The sequence below is a fragment of the Triturus cristatus genome, chromosome 11 (genome assembly GCF_964204655.1).
Source record: "Triturus cristatus chromosome 11, aTriCri1.1, whole genome shotgun sequence".
Lineage (NCBI taxonomy): Eukaryota > Metazoa > Chordata > Amphibia > Caudata > Salamandridae > Triturus > Triturus cristatus.
Genome location: NC_140594.1, coordinates 1,125,671,494 through 1,125,691,496, shown reverse-complemented (window position 1 = coordinate 1,125,691,496; position 20,003 = coordinate 1,125,671,494). Strand labels below are relative to the sequence as shown.

Here is a 20,003-nt window from a genome sequence, read left to right as displayed (position 1 = left end):
TGAGTCAGGTTTTGAAATGAGGTACTGAGGAATGCTATATGGGACTGCACAAGCGATAGTTTCTTACCATTAAGGGGCTGAGTTTGTGATAGTGGTAGAGTGAACAATGGTGTGCTGGAATTTGTAATGGTTAGTGTTAATGTTAGAATAGGATTAGGGATTAGTACTTAAGTCAGAGATGTGGCTCTGGTTGGGTTAGGTTTAGGGGGTTGGGATACAGTAATTACATTTACAAGTTATGGTGTCAGGGATGGTATTACAGAGGTTTCAGAAACGTCATGGGATGAAGTCCTGGGGATAGACCCCAGAAAATGGCAAAAGCTGCATGGTGTAAGGGAAAAGTTAGTTTAGGGTTAAAGTGGAAGTAACAGTGAGGTTTTAGGTAAAAGTCACTTGTATGTTGACGTACTGTTCATAAATGTAATGAAAATATTCCACTTTTTTTTACCTCCACCAGTTTGTATTTTATGTAGGCATACATGGTATCCACAACTTTAATGTCACTTTTTTATGTCTACTTTTTTTTATCTCGTTTTTTCATTCAGAACTTTTCACATGCCATTCTTATGCCCAAGCCATGACTGTTTCAGGTAGAATTAACTTAACGCAGCAAGCAAAATATGACAAAGTCCTCACGATTCCTCTGTCTATCTGGCTGCCAAGCTGAGCATCTTCAGTGGCTCTGGACACACCTGCAGCCAGGACATCATCATTCTGGAAAGAACAAAGTTCAAAAGAGCGAAAACAAGGGCACTGGCCTTCTTCGTCAATGTACTGGGGATCTGGAAAAATATCTTCATATCCATCAGGCTCCTATGCGGGAAAGAGCGTAAGACAATCTACTTTAAAGAACACTACATCATGATGAAGTAAAACCCTATTTCCACTCTTAAAACCTTACTACCACTCCAATCACTTGTTGACTGTATTTCTCCAGAGCTCAGCGGCCTTCCGGACAAGTTTGGGCTATGCAAGTACCACTTACAACATACATACCTTGATTACTCACATATCCCACCCTCCTTCACCGCCCCCTCAAATAAATGATGACATTACAAGTTGCAGATGGAATGACTTTTTTTAAAACATATTCAAACTATTCAGGACAAAAATGGTACAATGTTTGACCCCGTTCATTTTAGATACATAAATAAAAAATTTATAAATATCTCTTTTATAAACAATATAAATAGCTTTACAACATAAATACGGAACGCACGACATGAATTTACAACAGCACTGGTATACAGCTGGCTTTGACAGTCTCTGACACACTGGCCCCCGCCATCTTGTGAGTGTGTGAATAGAACTTTGTCCTCATTGGGCGGCTAGCGTACGGATGGGACCTATCAGAACAGCAGGCGATGCGACTCCTCGTACCGGCGAATGAAAGAGCTACAAATGACAAAAACAAGATGGCCGCCTTTATTTCCGCTTGGCATTTCCTGTGATGGAGATCGGCGCGAGGTTCGGGTGCCTGAAGGGGGCGATGGCCCAAGGTTGTCTTTAGAAAACCGTTGTCAGTTGATAGAGCTGCATAAAGTAAAAAGAAGATCACAAAACGTTACATCACACGTGCATAAAATCATATTGCATATTAAAATGTGCATCACCCCTTACTAGGCATGCCACCTTTCCCAGAGAAAAATGTGTTTACAGAGAAAAAATTCTGCAATGGTCCGGACATGATACTTAATAGATTTTTTTTCAAATTGTATGTATTTATTTTTAGCATCATCGTTCTGTTTTTATTTACTTTAATTATCAGTCAGAGATCATTAAGCAGCTGCAGAACACTCTTGAAGGTGCTTTGTTCTTTCATTTGCTTTTTTAAAGTATGTACTGATCAGGGGGGAAATACCGGCTTAAAGTGATTTTCCTAATCTTTGTACCTGCCAGGATATTGAAATAATGGTAATACTGCTAAAAAAAATACCAGCAACCCTACCCCTCACTCCCAACTCCCATCAAATAACATGTTTTTCCAATCTGTAGTAACACAGACCAGGAAAAACCTTTTACTAGTCGGGTCCAATCTATAAGGTTAATTACTACGCAGCCACCGCAGTCCTCAATGGTGCACGTGGCAGAGCTCTGAGTTCTGGTCAGTGGATGGCCCGGTTTGTATAGCCCCCTGCCCTCCACATCTGTGCGCGCATGGATACAGCAATGAAGACGCAGAAGCCAACCCCACACTTTTCTACTCATGGATTTAGTTCAATGGGAGCAAAGCAAGACTACAACACCCAGAATACATTGGGTTATCACACAAAATCCCAGTGCTGGAAACAACAGCAGTGACTCTCTACTCCACAGATTTAGGTTTCTTTTTCTGTAGAAATGTTAACATATTGCTACAGGTTTGCACATAGTTTTACACAGATTTACACTGCCTCAGGTTATGAAAGACTAAATTGTTCTGGGCGGAGCAGTGGTCAAGACGAAGTAATGATCATGTTGAAGTAAGAGACTGAATTAATGGGCAGGTTGAAGTAAGAGACTGGATTAATGAGCAGCTTGAAGTAAGAGACTGAATTAATGGGCAGGTTGAAGTAATAGACTGGATTAATGGGCTGGTTGAAGTAAGAGACTGGATTAATGGGCAGGCAGTAAGAGACTGGATTAATGGGCAGATCGAATTAAGAGATTGGATTAATGGACAGGTTGAAGTAAGAGACTGAATTAATGGACAGGTTGAAGTAAGAGACTGAATTAATGGGCAGGCAGTAAAAGACTGGATTAATGGGCTGGTTGAAGTAAGAGACTGGATTAATGGGCAGGTTGAAGTAAGAGACTGGATTAATGGGCAGGCAGTAAACGACTGGATTAATGGACAGGTTGAAGTAAAATACTGTATTAATGGACAGATTGAAGTAAGAGACTGGATTAATGGGCAGCTTGAAGTAAGAGATTGGATTAATGAGCAGCTTGAAGTAAGAGACTGAATTAATGGGCAGGTTGAAGTAATAGACTGGATTAATGGGCAGGCAGTAAAAGACTGGATTAATGGGCAGGTTGAAGTAAGAGACTGAATTAATGGACAGGTTGAAGTAAGAGACTGAATTAATGGGCAGGTTGAAGTAAGAGACTGGATTAATGGGCAGGCAGTAAGAGACTGGATTAATGGGAAGGTTGAAGTAAGAGACTGGATTAATGGGCAGATCGAAGTAAAAGACTGGATTAATGGACAGGTTGAAGTAAAAGACTGGATTAATGGACAAGAGAGACTGGATTAATGGACAGATGGAAGTAAAAGACTGGATTAATGGGCAGGTTGAAGTGAGAGATTGGATTAATGGACAGATTGAAGTAAGAGACTGAATTAATGGGCAGGTTGAAGTAAGAGACTGAATTAATGGGCAGGTTGAAGTAATGATCAAGTTAAATTAATGGCCATGTCGATGTAAAGGTCATGTTAGAATAGCAGAGGATGAAATGGTCAAGTTTGAGTAATGAGCTGGTTGATGTAACGGTTAAGTTGATGCAGTGGTCATGTTGAATCATGGTGCAGGTTGAAGCAAGGGGAACGTCGATGTAATTGCCAGGTTGAAGTAATGGTTGTGTTAAATTAAAGGTCAGGTCGACTTAACGGTCATGTTACAATAATGGTCAGGTTGATGCAGTGGTGAGATTGAATTGTTGTACTGGGTGGGCTATTCTAATGTTCATGATGATGTAATAGTCAGGTCATGTTAATGTTGATTTAGGGGAAGGTCTAAATAAACGTCACGTCAATCTATTGGTCAGGTCGATGTAATGATTAAGTTGCAGTCATTATCTGGTTGATAAAACAGTGAAGTTGATGCAGTGCTCGCGTTGAAGTAGGGGTAACGTTGATGCGATGGTGCTGCAGCTGTAATGGCAGTTGGATGTGATGGTCCGGTCAGGTCAGAACAGTGGCCAGTTGAAGTACTGACCTAGTTGAAATAATAGCAATGATCATGTGGAATTATTGGTCAGGTTGAAATGAAGTTGATGTAATGGTCAGGTCGCTATAATGGTCAGGTGTCAGTATGGGCCAGGTGGATGCAGTGAGCGGGCTGAATTAAAGCTCAGCGCATTGTAGTAGTCAGATGACAGTAATGGCCATGTTGAAACATTGTTCAGGTTGCAGTAATGGTCAGAGTAATGTAGCAGCTACGCTGAATCGCGATAAAGTCAATGTTTTTGTCAAGTCACAGTAATTTTCAGCCAAAGTAATGTTCGGGGTGAGGTATTGGTCGGTTCAAGGTAACGGTCACGTTGATGTAATGCTTTATGCTGTAGTGCGGGTTAGGTTGATGTAATGGTCAGGCTGATGTAAAGTAATGGTTATGGTGAAGTAAGGGTGGGGTTGAAGCAATGGTCATGTCGGTGTAATGACCATGTTGAAGCTGTAGGCTGGCCGATGTAATGTCAGGTCGAAACTATAGACAGTGGAAGAAGTGGGGTCGACGTAGTGATACACCTTTACAATAGCTTCCCCGCACCCTCCCACCTCTAGAGAGGCGGGCTCCCCCCACCCCTCCCCCCGCAGTGAGCCGCTCGCGCCCAAGTGTCCTTATTAGTTGAGAAATTCGCAGAAAACATTTTTATAGCGCAGACGACTTTTTTTTAGAACACTTTTCTTGGAAACAAGGAGTTATGGATCAGAGAAATAGTAAAATAATATATATTTATAGGTACAAGGATGAAACTCTGCCAAATTAGCAATAACTGCTGTTAACATTTGCTTTTTAAAATTCCTATAACAGCTTCTGAACACCCAGGCCGACTCCTAGAACGCTCCTTCGGGGTATCTGTGCTGAACATCTGCGGGTGGGGACGGCGGGGACTGCCCTGCAGGGGGAGAGGGCACCGCTCATCCGTGCCACAGTCGGGAAGCTATAAAGGCTGAGAGGTGGGGCCACAAATAAAGAGCCTGTGGCCTCTTACCGAGAGATTCTCGAAATCTCTATATTGTCTCCTGGAGCCTCAGCCAGCGGGAGCCGCGCGCAAGGAGGCGGTTCAGGGGCATCTGGCTTGGTTTAAACCGCTTCGGTTGTTCGTGCTTATCTTATGGGGCACTGAAGCGCCTACACTGTGAGGTGCAGCACCCTAAAGGGAGGGGCGCTACTGGAAGAGAAAGCGAGCCTAGGGAACCAGGAGAGGTGTGGCTACAGTGCATGCCATGCTCACGCGCCATGATGTCTGCCACACTGGCATCACGTGCTAGCCTCACATACATGATATCTGCCACACTGGCATCACATGCCAGGCTCACATGCCATGATGTCTGCCACACTGGCATCACGTACCAGGCTCACGTGTCATGATGTCTGCCACACTGGCATCACGTGCCAGGCTCACATACATGATATCTGCCACACTGGCCAGGCTCACATGCCATGATGTCTGCCACACTGGCATCACGTACCAGGCTCACGTGTCATGATGTCTGCCACACTGGCATCACGTGCCAGGCTCACATACATGATATCTGCCACACTGGCATCACGTGCTAGCCTCACATACATGATATCTGCTACACTGGAATGACATGCTAGACTCACATGCATGATGCCTCTCACACTGGCATCACCTGCCAGACTCACATGCATGATGTCTGCCACGCTGGCATCACACGCCTGGCTCACATACATGATATCTGTCACACTGGCATCACAGGCCTGGCTCACATACATGACATATGTCACACTGGAATCACATGCTAGGCTCACATACATGATATCTGCCACACTGGCAAAGTCACTTGGTCACATGTCAGGCTCACCTGTCGGATATCTAACCACGCTGGAAGAGTCAATGAAGGACATGTGAGGGTCAAACCCCGGGGATCTGCCACACTGGCAGCCAGTCCAGGCTGGCAGCCACGCGCAGCCCTGGCAAAGCTGCCCAACCAAAGCAAGTGTTACTGCCCTCGGATGTGAGCCATCAGCCTATAGTCTTATTATTAAAACGGTTGTTATTATTTTGCAGTAGGAGTCACGAGACCTGTATGGGACAGGGAGCAATAGGTATGTGCACTCACCCACAAACGTCTGACCCCCCAACTTACTTTCACGAGCCCGGGCTCCCCCTGGCACAGACTTTGGGGCATCTGTAGTGGGGTACCAGCCACACATGGCACTGGGCTGGCAGCTGTCAAGGCCTGGTGCCACTGAAAGAGCCCCCCGCAGCACTCGGCCTTCCAAGGGCCTCCAGCCGTTCTTTCATTTTATTCAGCGGGATCCATGCGAGCAAGTGCCCATTGGGGCAGCAGGTGCAGAGGCACCGGGGCCCAGAGCCCCGAGTGGCCAGTTGAACTCTGACAATTGGTGCATTTTACTACCTCAACAGCAGTCAAAGGGGAGTATTTTCTCGGCCTGCCCCGAGCCCGTGGCATCCATGCCACGACGCTGTTCTCGAGCGTCTGTGGAAAGCAGAACTCTGATTGACGGTCCAGCAGAGCATTGTGGTACTTGTAGTCTTGCTTTTCTATTAACACTCCAGCAATACGAGTGCCAGGGTGAAGAGGGAGCTCAGGATGAGATGCATCAGTGGGTTCGGACTCAAGGGAGACTTCTGTGTCTAAACTGCAAACCACAGACATAAACAAAAGGTTTTAATGCGCGGCCTTTCGTAATTCTTCTGACGCTAAAAGGAGTACCGTTGTACAATAATACAACGCCATTTCAGTGCTAGACACTTCAGATTGTTGGCGCATACCTCATTAATGATCAATATATTTTTGTTAATCTTCCATGTGCTAGTACAGACATTAATATTTTGTCTGCAACGAGCATAATTTAAAATATTGAGTTTTTTTTTTAAGTGAGTCGTCAACATTTTTACAGGGAAATATGCGTCACCATGCAAACAAAAAATACTGAAAACGTAAATGTCTTTCAAAAAGCAAAACGAAAAGAAAGAAGAACCCGCTCTAATGAAAATTTACCCAAGACATAACTGACTAAAGACTCTTGAAACATCGGGAAGTCTGTCGTTGTAATTTTTTGGTGAGGGTGCGATATACGATTTCTCACTGAGCTGAACGCAGTAGCACACATATTTTGTAGGAAAAGTCCAGGTCCAACGTGTAACTCTGGTAAGGACGAATTTTCCTTTCATCTTTCCAAGATAGATAACATAAGTACAACCTTGTCGGGTAGTGGTATAACTATAAACTATTATTTAAATTCAAATACACATTGGCTTTTTGGTGCGTGATGTAACGGAGAGCACGGTAATACGCGCAAGGACTCAATGTGGACAGCAGGGGGCAGCATTGTAAAACACATGAGCAGATTTCACACCGAGGCATGCTTCCGAGCTATAAATAGCTAGGAATACTGGAATTTAACCTGTGCTCTGAACGCTCTAAATATTAAAGATAAGGAAAGGAACTGGAGTCCTGGGAGGTAGAATGATTTACTCAGGATCACACAGTTTGTTCTGGTGGACCTACCAGAAGCGCCTAGATCTGCTAGTTCCACGGACAGGCATTGTACGACATATCCAACCCGAGCTGCCCGGCACCGTAATTTACCAGTGTGGGGAAATGACGCCCTAAACTGCTTTCAGTATTGCAGATACAATTACTCAATAGGTAGTGGGTTAATGCACCCGCTGCACAGAACAGAGTGTAAGCTGCAGGGTACACGGGTAAATTCTTATAGACACATCAGCTGTGTGTCCTACATAAAGAGAACCTGGTTAATAAGCCACATGTTTGATTTTCTCAGCTTTGAAGATTATTTAGGTATTTTTCAAATACTGGCGGGGCCAACTAAACTTGTCATACTTTAGGCCGCAATTTCATCATCCGCACCGAAAATAGTGCAGTTCCATTGGAGGGCTCGTGGGGCAATATTTGAATTTAAATAGTTGTTTGTACTTTGCTCGTGGGAGGCCCTTCAGCTCCCCATAAACTGCTGCTGGCTACTCATGTGTGCATTCATAGTTCATTATTTAATGCTGGCTTAAACCATTACAAGATGGCTACTCAGTCAGCATACATGCACATGTGCCACATGCATGTCGCTAATTCAATAATTGTTTTGTCCTGTTTTACTAAAAGCCTTTGAAGATGGTCAACCATGTGTCCACATGAGAGTGTCTGAGTGCACACGCATGGGCGGCTGCCTTAGAATGGTGTGTGCAAAAGTTTATTACAGAAACCATTTCAAGATGGCCGCCCTTGCGTACCCATGCACCATGCACCCAGGCGGGAGGCTAGCAGAAAATGATGTTTTTAGAACTTTTTCTAAAACAATTCCAAGATGAGTATGTGCAGACGAACTCTGCAGCTTATAAAATGAAAGAAAATCTAGACAATGCTATGAAAATGGTTAATTAATATCCTTACAACAGTCTTTTTTTATTAATGTTACTGCAGCAGTGTGCATCAAGATGTGATGCTCTGGTGTGTACTTTGCGTCTTTATATTGTATTGTAATTGCATTTATATAGAGCTTACTACCCCAGACGAGGCGTTGAAGCACTTTTATATCAGTCCACCTAAATGTCTGTGCAGGACCCCATAGACACGGAGGTCGTATCTCATATAGAGGTCAATAATATCGACTGTACAGTACCGAACACCAACATAAATAACATCAAGGTATGCATACATATCGAAGTATAGATGTACTTTTCTGTTTTTCCCCATTGTTTATTTATTACCATTTTGCATTATCAATAAATTCAGACCAACGAGCTTACAATAAACCTAGGTGTACCCCATGACTGACACCTCACATACCAGATTGATAATTTTGCCGCAAGAATTCTCAACATAAACATTAACTCGTATAGTGGATTGTTCAATTCAACTTCTGTTCTACAACATTACATCTTCCAATTTTTAATCTATTTGTTCTTATAGTTTATTTCAATCACTGCTCCTTCTTCATACTCTATCCATAATTCCCATTTTTTTCTGTTTCTTGGGGTATCCGCTAGCTTCAAATGTTGGGAGATCCATTATTTGCTATGTGTTCAAACCTCCTCTTAATTTTGAGATATTAGGTGCCATCAGCTTTCTCACATTTTGAGTGATATCTCTCTTCCCAAGGGTAAGTCCCAATCGGATAAAAATCTTTTCCACTTGTGCACAGCCCTCATCTTCGAAGATATGAGGTAATGCCACTTTGGGAGCAAATTCTATCGGGCGGCCTAAGAGCCTGCAGTATATTTTCCCAATTTCTTCCCAGAAGGGACATACTTTTCTCACATTTACTAGTCTTATCTCCGCATCTACGGACCTTGATAATATGTTGGTAAACTATATCGTAGAGTCTCTATAAAAGTTCAGATCAATACTTAAGTGCCATTATTGCGTTGAAGCAGTTTTGGAACAGCCTATATACGAACAAATGGGGCGTATGTGCAACAAAATGTCAGAGCGCAGAGTTGCACCAAATTTAACAGCGTCTTGCTCCAACATTTCCAAAACGCAGGGCTGTGCCGTATTCACGAAAGTACGGAACACTCCTGTGTTTTCCCCAGCACTGGCGCTAAAATTAGCTCCCTAGCGCCAACACTTGCATCGCAGGGAATGATTGTTTATGTGCAGGAAAGTGTCCCTAAAATTGAACATTTATAGGTGGCACACTGTCAACTAAGATGGGCGAAGGGTTCTTGCATGTTGGATGTTATTAGAACCCATGTCTATGGAATGTTATCCTATGCTGAGAATCCTGTATGTGGGGATATACACCAGTGTGCATCATTTATTTATATGAAAATGATGTGTACTTCTTGGGAACTGTCCAATCAAGTACATGTCATAAACCTAGAAAACCAATCAATCACGAACATAGAGATTTACCTTGGGACCTGTCCAATCATCTGAGGGACACACCTTGGGAATGGAATCGACCAATCATATACTGACCAATCACGTAAATAGGACAAACCTTGAAAACTGTCCAATCACATAACATGTTCAATCTCCGGCACCATTCCATCACGTACACAAGGAACCATCCAATCACTTTTCAGCATATTACTTCCAAAGTCCAATCAAGTACAGAGGGGAGACAGCGGGAATCGTCCAATGAAAACATTAGACAAGCACTAGAGCTTTTCAATCATGTTCATGGGGATAAACTTTGGGAACTGTCTGATCACGTTTATATGAATAAATCTCAGGGAACGTCTGAGCACACACGGAGGGCTGTGCCATGCAGCGGTCCTATCCAATTAGATACAGGGAGTCAGTCCTCGGGGTTGTCTTGTACATAGTCATGTATACAAAACACACACAGCCTCTCGTCGACTCTTTCTGAGCTGTAACACTCCAGAGAGAGGTGCACCTTTAATAAGAGGTCGGACTTCCGCTGAAAGGCCCGAAGTGTAGGGTGATTGGACTCGCCTGATCCCGCCTGTGGGTAGCCAGCTATAGAGGGGACAGCTTCCTTCACAGCTGCTGTCCCCATGTGGCGAAGATGCCTCCAGGGAGGGGTTTGCCTGTCAACCCTTTCATGCCCCGTCCAGGAAGCGCCCCGAGTCCATGGTGGAGCACGTTCCATTCCAGACGTCACAACTCAGATGCCCAATTTATGACCAGAAATATTCACCCACACGAGTCTGGGTAACCCCCGCCACCCGAACTCTTTCACAGCCCTCGAATGGGCATGGCTTTATGGTCTATCGGTGATCAGGCTGTGGGTGAGGTTGGCAGAAAACAGCTGCTGCGGGCACTGGTGGCACAATTCGGGGCAGCTAGTGCCTGCCACTCACCGGAAGCAGACTGCTTGCTAAGTCTGCTCTGGGGTGTGACTGCTTGTCCACGGCAGGGCACCCCGCCATAGGCAGCGAGTGAGAGGCCTGCGCTCTGATGCCCCTTGACAATCACCAGCCAAGAGGTCTCAGTGGATAGGGCAGTTTCAAAAGCTTCTCTGCAAAGACTGGTGTCAAGTGGCTGTGAGATACACGTGCCCATGGCCTGGGTGGAGAAGGGAAGAACTGCCTACTGATGCATGCATTTGCTGCTGAGGTCCGGCAAACACCGGCTGAAATTAAGCACTGTTCTCCGGTATATGCAGGGAATAAAGGCAGAGAACTTACCAGCCCAGCGGGCAGGGTCCTAGCAGCCGAGCCCACTCATGGACCCTATCCGGTCCATCTTGAGTCCGAAGCAGCCACTGGACTGACCCTTGGGTTTGGGTTTTGGGTCGGCCCTCTTGGAATCTCGGGGGTTCCGGAGCCCGGAAGTTGAGGGGCGGTTGTCCTTGCGGAGTTCTCGCAGCAGTAGGGTCCGCGCCTTGGCCTCCCTGGCCCCCCGGTCCGGCCCAATCTCCCTGGTGGCCAGGAACTCGGACAGCTCCTCACCCAGCAGGGTCCGCAGGGACTGGTGGAAAGAGAGAGAGAGAGAGGCGTGAATGGGGAGAGCAGAGGGGGCAGACACACAGCAGAACACAAGAGTGCTGACACACAGCAGAGCACAGACACAGGCGAGCACACCCAAGCCACCGCGGACCAGTGCCCAGGCATTTGTGGGCACACAAACACTCAGTAGAACACAGACACAGGCGGGCCCACCCAGGCCATTGTGGACCAGTGCCCAGGCATGGGTGGGCACACAGAACAGTATGGGTCGGTGCCCAGTCGGGGGCTCACGAGGATCAGCAGAGAGAGAAAGGGGGGAGAGGGGTGAATGTGGTGAAGAGAGAGGCTTGACACTCAGTAGAACCCAGACACTGGCGAGCCCACCGGGCACAGGTGGGCACACACAGACCAGTGGTAAAAGGCGCACACCCCCGCACCTCTTTCTGTCTCTTTCTCTTTCACATAGGCTGGAGCCAGTACACAGCAGGGTGGATTTGCACACAGACACCCGCAGATAGCAATCCGGGCGATGAACCGTAACAACCCCTCCCCCCCATCTCCCCCAGGGGAGGGCCAACCCTCAAATTGCACCTTTCTCTGCACGGTATGTACTGTGAAATGCCAGCAATTGGCAAGTGGGGGCAGAGGAGGACACCCCCCCCCCTCCCCCGTCACCGAACACTGTTCTCCAACCATGAGCCTTCCTTTCGCAACCTCCTATGGCCTTATACTGCCGTGCAGCCGAAACAACCACGATTACAGAACAAGGGACTTTTACATAACGTTTTGCACCGATGTAAAACCGGAGCAAATCTATTATGTGACAGAATGAGTGGGAAATGGATTGTGTATAAAACGCAGTTTCCATTAACTCGAACCATATCTGTAAAATATGGCTAACACTCCGGTTTGTGACAATAAAGTTTTTATAGCGCTTACTTGCTGCCGCTCGTGTAGCTTTGTAGCGCTGTAGATAACGTAATTCACTACTGTCCTTGTCAAAGGCAGTCATCATGCAGTGTGACTTGCACAGGTTTAGAATGCGTCCTGAGTCTGGCAGGTGCCGCGAAGCCTTCCGCGCATGCACCCACCGAGCTATACGCTGACGGTCACTCGTTGCTCTCCACTGCGCTGGTGCTGACTAGGAAGGCTGCCAGACGCCCAGAGGGGCCAGTGGTGGCCGCAGGCACGTCATGGGATGCTTGCACTAACCGTGGGAACAGCTGGGGCTGTGAGTCACTTCTGTGGGCCTGGAAGGGGGCTCTCTCGGCGCTGTAACTCTAAGAGTCTTTAAGTCCTGAGATACTCAGCGAACCCTGCATGAGTACTGTGCGGCGGCTTAAGGGTTCTTCTCGCACCTGGTACGTACACAGCCATCTGATACTTGTTTTTATTCATGCAATACATTAATTAAAACATCTGTCACTTTCGGGTTCAGCAGACCGCGGGGTCCCCCTAGATTAATCTTCCATGCCGCACATGGGGATCGGCACCCTAGGCATAGGCCTACATCACTTTACGGTAGGTGGGGTGGGGGGGAAGGGAGGGTGAAAAGAAGGGGCGCATGGGAATCCGAGAGAGGGGCTCCTCTGAAAGGGTGTCCGCTAGGGCTGGGAACGGGCCGAGCTTCCCAGGACCCTGCACCTGCGGGCCGCCTCAGCTGCCGTGTGACCCCTGGCTGACCCCGGCCCTGGGCACAGTCAGCACCGGGAGGGTGGAGAGCTAAGAGCGGCCTGCAGCCGTGCCAGCGGCTCGCTCACGTCATCACCACAGCACTCTGGCCTGCCAGCCTGAGCAGCAGGGATCAGCCCCCACCACCCCTGCGCCAAATCCAACCAGCTGCACCTGAGTGGAACTGCACCTGCTGCTGTGCTGCATGCATGAGTGCAGCTGCACCTGCCCCAATGCTGCATGTATGAGTGGAGCTGCATGTGCCCTGGTGCTGTATGTAAGAGTGCAGCTGCAAGTGCTCCGGGGCTGTATGTATGAGTACACCTGTCCGTGCCCCGGTGCTGTATGTATGAGTGCAGCTACACCTGCCCTGGTGGTGTATGTATGAGTGCACCTGCCCTGGTGGTGTATGTATGAGTGCAGCTGCACCTGTTCCAGTGCTGTATGTATGAGTGGAGCTGCATGTGCCCTGTTGCTGCATGTATTGCTGCATGTATGAGTGCAGCTGCACCTGCCCCGGTGCTGTATGTATGAGTGCAGCTGCAAGTGCTCCGGTGCTGTATGTATGAGTGCAGCTGCACCTGCCCCGTTGCTGCATGTATGAGTGGAGCTGCATGTGCCCTGGTGCTGTATGTAAGAGTGCAGCTGCAAGTGCTCCGGGGCTGTATGTATGAGTACACCTGTCCGTGCCCCGGTGCTGTATGTATGAGTGCAGCTACACCTGCCCTGGTGGTGTATGTATGAGTGCACCTGCCCTGGTGGTGTATGTATGAGTGCAGCTGCACCTGTTCCAGTGCTGTATGTATGAGTGGAGCTGCATGTGCCCTGTTGCTGCATGTATTGCTGCATGTATGAGTGCAGCTACACCTGCCCCGGTGCTGTATGTATGAGTGCAGCTGCACCTGCCCCAGTGCTGTATGTATATGTGGAGTTGCATGTGCCCTGGTGCTATATGTATGAGTGCAGCTACACCTGCCCTGGTGGTGTATGTATGAGTGCACCTGCCCTGGTGGTGTATGTATGAGTGCAGCTGCACCTGTTCCAGTGCTGTATGTATGAGTGGAGCTGCATGTGCCCTGTTGCTGCATGTATTGCTGCATGTATGAGTGCAGCTACACCTGCCCCGGTGCTGTATGTATGAGTGCAGCTGCACCTGCCCCAGTGCTGTATGTATATGTGGAGTTGCATGTGCCCTGGTGCTATATGTATGAGTGCAAGTGCTCCGGTGCTGTATGTATGAGTGCAGCTGTCCGTGCCCCGGTGCTGTATGTATGAGTGCAGCTGCACCTGCCCTGGTGGTGTATGTATGAGTGCAGCTGCACCTGTTCCAGTGCTGTATGTATGAGTGGAGCTGCATGTGCCCCGTGCTGTATGTATGAGTGCAAGTGCTCCGGTGCTGTATGTATGAGTGCAGCTGTCCGTGCCCCAGTGCTGTATGTATGAGTGCAGCTGCACCTGCCCTGGTGGTGTATGTATGAATACACCTGCACCTGCCCTGGTGGTGTATGTATGAGTGCAGCTGCACCTGCCCCAGTGCTGTATGTATGAGTGGAGCTGCATGTGCCCCCGTGCTGTATGTATGAGTGCAGCTGCACCTGCCCTGGTGCTGTATGTATGAGTGCAGCTGCACCTGCCCTGGTGCTGTATGTATGAGTGCAGCTGCACCTGTTCCAGTGCTGTATGTATGAGTGGAGCTGCATGTGTCCCGGTGCTGTATGTATGAGTGCAGCTGCAAGTGCTCCGGTGCTGTATGTATGAGTGGAGCTGCCCGTGCCCCCATGCTGTATGTATGAGTGCACCTGCACCGGTGCTGTGTGTATGAGTGCAGCTGCAATTGCTCTGGTGCTGTATGTATGTGTGGAGCTGCCTGTGCCCCCGTGCTGTATGTATGAGTGCACCTGCACCGGTGCTGTATGTATGAGTGCGGTACAAAAGGGGGTGGTGATGGACGGAGCATCAGAACCAATCAAACACTCACACCCAGTCAACAGATCCGGGTTTGATCCATCACCGTTCTTTAGCCCCAGTTCAGACATGTCCATATGCAAATCAGTCTGACCCTGTGCCTCATGGGAACAGTCCAGCCCGAGCTGCCAAGCCATGTCTTCCCTGGATCGGAAACAAGCTTCCTAGGACCGGTTTCTGGCATTTCAGCCGTCTTCAGCCAGGCTTGCTTGAATCCAGTGGCAAAGTGAGCAAGGGACTCACGTCTGAGCATACCCTGCCAACTTATGGCGAGCAAAGCGGTACAAAAGGGGGTGGTGATGGACGGAGCATCAGAACCAATCAAACACTCACACCCAGTCAACAGATCCGGGTTTGATCCATCACCGTTCTGCCAAGCCATGCCTTCCCTGGCTTGGCAGTTCGGGCTGGACTGTTCCCATGAGGCACAGGGTCAGACTGATTTGCATATGGCCATGTCTGAACTGGGGTGGCAGAGTGGGCTAAAGAACAGTGATGGATCAAACCCAGATCTGTTGACTGGGTGTGAGTGTTTGATTGGTTCTGATGCTCCGTCCATCACCACCCCCTTTTGTACCGTATGTATGAGTGCAGCTGCACCTACCCTGGTGGTGTATGTATGAGTGCAGCTGCACCTACCCTGGTGGTGTATGTATGAGTGCACCTGCACCTGCCCCGGTGCAGTGTGTATGAGTGCAGCTGCACCTGTTCCAGTGCTGTATGTATGAGTGCATCTGCACCTGCCCCAGTGCTGTATGTATGAGTGCATCTGCACCTGCCCCGGTGCTGTATGTATGAGTGCAGCTGCACCTGCCCCGGTGCTGTATGTATGAGTGCAGCTGCACCTGTTCCAGTGCTACATGTATGAGTGCAGCTGCACCTGTTCCAGTGCTGTATGTATGAGTGCACCTGCACTTGCCCTGGTGCTGTATGTATGAGTGCAGCTGCACTTGCCCTGGTGCTGTATGTATGAGTGAAGCTGTACATACTCCACTGCTGTATAGATAACTCGCGATGCCCGTTGGCAGACGTCCATTTTTAACAGGCTTTTTCCAGGGAGGTGGGGGTGGGGGGGTGGGGGGGGGGGCACGACCTCCTTCTCCTCTCCACTTCCTGCTCCGGGAGGAGCTCCCTCTCTGCTCTCGTTGCCAGGGCTTCTGCGGGCGGCAGAGTGAGCTGCCCTGAGCCCCTCTGGCAGACGCTGTCACTCCTGAAGGACTGCCTCTGACGAGGTGCTGTGGCGTCTCCAGGTTCACCTCCAGCAACCCCAGCACAGCCGCCCGCCCGCCCGCCCGCGGAACTCACACCTCTCCTCCCCGAGCCGCACTATGGCCTGCGCCCTCCACTGACCCGCATTTCCTGAATCACTGCTTTCACTTCCAAGATCACAAGAGAGCGGAGAGGAGACGCCGTGGCAGAGTTCCTTCCTCAAAGTTCGCTCGGCAGTGCACTCCCTCTCCTGCCCCCCGGCCCCGCCATCCCACCCTGAGTTCCCTCTGCAGAGTTCCCGCCTCGGTGTCCAGCATGCGGAGGTCGCCCCTCTGTGCTCGTGTCTCTAGCAAAGGAATCTCACCCACTGAGCGCCCCTTGCAGAGCACCCCCTCCGACTTTCCTTGCAAACTCGATCCTCCCAGCTCCCGTTGAGGCTGTCTTCACCAGGGAAGTCTCCTCGGCTGAGCTCCGCCTGGAGAGTTCTCCTCGGTGCCCCCGCTCTGTGTCCCCAAGTTGAGTTTGCTACACCGAGTTCCATTTACACACTCCCTTCCTTTCTCTGTTCACTCCGTGCTCAGGAGAGTTCCCTCCGCTCATCTCCCGCAGAGCTCCCCTCCGTACTCAAGACAGTTCCCTCCAATCTCTCCTCCGTGCTCAAGAGTTCCCTCCGCTCATCTCCCGCAGAGCTCCCCTCCGTGCTCAAGACAGTTCCCGCCGCTCATCTCCTGCAGGTCTCTCCTCCGTGCTCAAGAGTTCCCTCCGCTCATCTCCCGCAGAGCTCCCACCGTGCTCAAGACAGTTCCCTCCGCTCATCTCCTGCAGGTCTCTCCTCTGTGCTCAAGAGTTCCCCCCGCTCATCTCCCACAGAGCTCCCCTCCGTGCTCAAGACAGTTCCCTCCGCTCATCTCCTGCAGGTCTCTCCTCCGTGCTCAAGAGTTCCCTCCGCTCATCTCCCGCAGAGCTCCCACCGTGCCCAGAAGAGTAACAGAGGCTCATCTTCTGCAGATCTCACCTCCGCCCTCAGAAGAGTTCCCTCCACTTCCCTCCTCCCGCAGATCTCCCCGCAGCTCCAACTCATCCCCTCGGACACTACTCCCGAGCTCCCCCGCGAGCGCTCCTTCCTTGCACCCATGTCAGCTCCTCTGGTTACTCTTTTGCACGGGGGTCAAGAGCACGACCGCAGCACGTGCATCCTGAGGAAGAGTCACCAACTCCTCAAAGGGGGGGGGGGGCAGTAGCACCCTCATCGTACCCTTTACCTATCCCGGGGAGGGGTCTTAAACTGCACAGTTAAGGGCACAAGTAACCCCCCCACACTTGTACATCTCATGCATCCGCAGGCTACCGGTTGGGGGGAGGGGGGCGGGTGTCACCCCTTCACAGGTCAGAGAACTCCCACATGCACCTGCCCTGCACCCACCTCCCTTCCTGCCCCTAACTCCGGCAAGTGCCCGCCTAATAGGGGCACATTAAAAAGAATACCCCTTGAGCACAACAAATCTCCATTCTGCTGGGAAATATGGGAGATAAGGAGCAAAAAACAACTGTTCCCAATATCCAACCTCAAAACTAAACCATTTCAAGAACCTTAGTTTGCAGCGCTAGGACACCAGAATGGCGAGTGGGCGCTATATAGAATGTCTCTTCATAACCGGCTCTAACATCTGCGCGGCCATCGCCCCGTAACTTTGTTTTAAACGTGCATAACTAATTGTGGCTCGTCCCTTGCCGCTCAAGATTGCATTTGATCTGTCATTTTTGGGAACTGAGGTAGGAGGAGATGGAGTAATGTTGCCCAGGGTCACACGTGAAGCTCAACTATCAGAGCCGAGATCATAACTCAGGTGTTTGATTCGACCGCCCACAATGAACCCACGGTGAACACAAACAAGGGCGTCCGTAAACTCCCACGCACCCACACCTGCTACTGTGATTATCATGTCTCTAAGCACTTTCAGTTTTGGAAGGTACGAGAATTCGGGCACCAGACAAAGTGACTTGGCCAAGATCACAAAGCTTTGACGATATGGAGGAGCTGGGATCCCACCATGTGCCGCTTGCATCCACCACTCATGAATTACCAGTGACCGACATAAAGCATTATTAACTACCTTTCATATAGAGCCTGTTTTAAGTGATCTGTTTCTAAGCTCACACACTTTCAGTGGATCGGAATTAACGGTCTTAAAATGAGGTAATAGTAGGAATCCCCCCCCCCCCCCTGTTCAAGATTCAATGACAAAACCAAAACAAAACAACAGAGAATGCAATCCAGAAATGTGCAGGGATCACTGTATGAACCCTCCCTAAATCAATTCCAACTTTTCCATTGTTCTGCCTCGCCCAAGATCACACTATTCTGGTGGAGCGGGGACGCCGCGATTCGAACTCAGGTGAGGTCTCCCGCCACCGCTCTGAATCATTATAACCCCGCGTTGCATTAAGCGAGCATGTGCACACGATCACACACAGCACACGGGCTTACCCTCTGCTGGGACTGTGACAGTGGCTTCCCCTCTGACTCCAAACATAGCAGCGCCGTCAGCAAGAGTCCCCAAGCCGCAAAGTGTGAAGCGTGCATCCTGGTCTGCAGCTGCTGGGCAGTGCTGGAAGCAGCAGGCGGGCAGCAACAAAAAAATAGAACACGGATAAAAAAAAAAAGAAAGACAGGCACCAAAATAAAGTGTGCAAAAATAAATAAATAAAGCGAATGAGCCGGGCAGCAGCGGGAGAGACACGAAAGTTGAAGCAGAATCCTGCGCTTGCACAAGCTTCCCTTCTTCCTGGCCTCCACGCCTTTTCCTCTCTCCCTGCTGGTTCAAGACTTCTGCTGGAGAGAGCTCCCCAGCCATTCATTTTATAAAGCAGCATTGATGATGTCACCGTAAACAATTAATTCCCTCCCAGTCCCCTCTTTCTTCCTCCTTGACTGCAATAATGCCCTTTTTTGTTAGCCCCGCCCCCTGGAAATTGACAGATAAGAACACAGGTGGAGCGTGCAATGTCTAGAAGTTTTTGTTCTTTCAAACCAGATTTTTTTTTTACACATTAACTGTGACCCTCTCAAAAACCCGAGCAACTGCTGGCCTCTGTTCTATCTGTGAATGGGGGCGGCTGATGGGGTGGGCAGGGGTGCTCGGCGCATCACGGTGCTTCAGGGTAAGTTACTTTCTCAAAGACAAAGTTTCTAAGAAGGTGCAATTTCTGTGAAAAATGTGTTTTTTAGTTTTTTTTTACACAATTGTGTCGGTCTTTTCGTGAACCCCTCCCCCGTGCCTCTAAAAGACACCTGCTCTCTCTCCCCCTTCCACCTCCTCTAGGCACGGGATTTAAATCTCAAATTCTCCCAAAAAGCGTGATGTGAAAACCTGTCATATTCCGGGAGGGTCTGTTTTCTGTATTAAGAAGACATGCTAGAGTCAGGGACTACAGAGTAGAAAAGAAATTCGAGAAAATGTACAGTTTTTTTTTCTGACAAACTCTTTCTCCCATGCTGGAAACATCACATTTTCAAATCAAAGGAGCACGCTTACGTCCGTCATCGGTACAACACAAACCCATGAGGACCTGCGTCTAGGCGCTGTAAGTAATCTATGTGGGATCATAGGTAGCACTATTCAGCGAACGCCACTCCTATTATCAACCTCGAACGGATGAAACGCCGAGTCGCCTCCCATGATAATTCACGCTGTGTTTTACGGGTCATGCACAGATGTGCGCAGCAGGCGCTTTGACCCCTTAATCTATTTAGCGTTAGGGTCAGTGACTTGGGGTGTTCGCTGTTATCTACAGCTGGTGGATAGAATTTTCACAGTGTTTGTCAGGGTACAGAGCACCGCAGCCTGTTGTGCATTCACCCGCTC

At 49.0% G+C, this 20,003-nt stretch overlaps 1 protein-coding gene across 1 annotated transcript; it reads right to left on the bottom strand.

Moving 5' to 3' along the window:
* Positions 1 to 1,059: 1,059 nt before the first annotated feature.
* On the bottom strand, positions 1,060 to 18,871 carry NPPC (natriuretic peptide C). The gene is made up of 3 exons (XM_085635697.1): positions 18,626 to 18,871; positions 11,032 to 11,314; positions 1,060 to 1,533 (listed from the first exon to the last, which is right to left on the bottom strand). The coding sequence occupies exons 1-2, from the start codon at positions 18,719 to 18,721 to the stop codon at positions 11,051 to 11,053; spliced, it is 360 nt and encodes a 119-aa protein (XP_085491823.1). The 5' UTR covers positions 18,722 to 18,871; the 3' UTR covers positions 1,060 to 1,533; positions 11,032 to 11,050.
* Positions 18,872 to 20,003: the final 1,132 nt, after the last annotated feature.

Bases quoted from the DNA above. Each gene is read 5' to 3' on its own strand.
- NPPC (XM_085635697.1), bottom strand. From the start codon at position 18,721: ATGCACGCTTCACACTTTGCGGCTTGGGGACTCTTGCTGACGGCGCTG. The intron at 11,315-18,625 runs GTAAGCCCGTGT...TCTTTCCACCAG, and splicing joins TGTCACAGTCCCAGCAGAGG to TCCCTGCGGACCCTGCTGGG.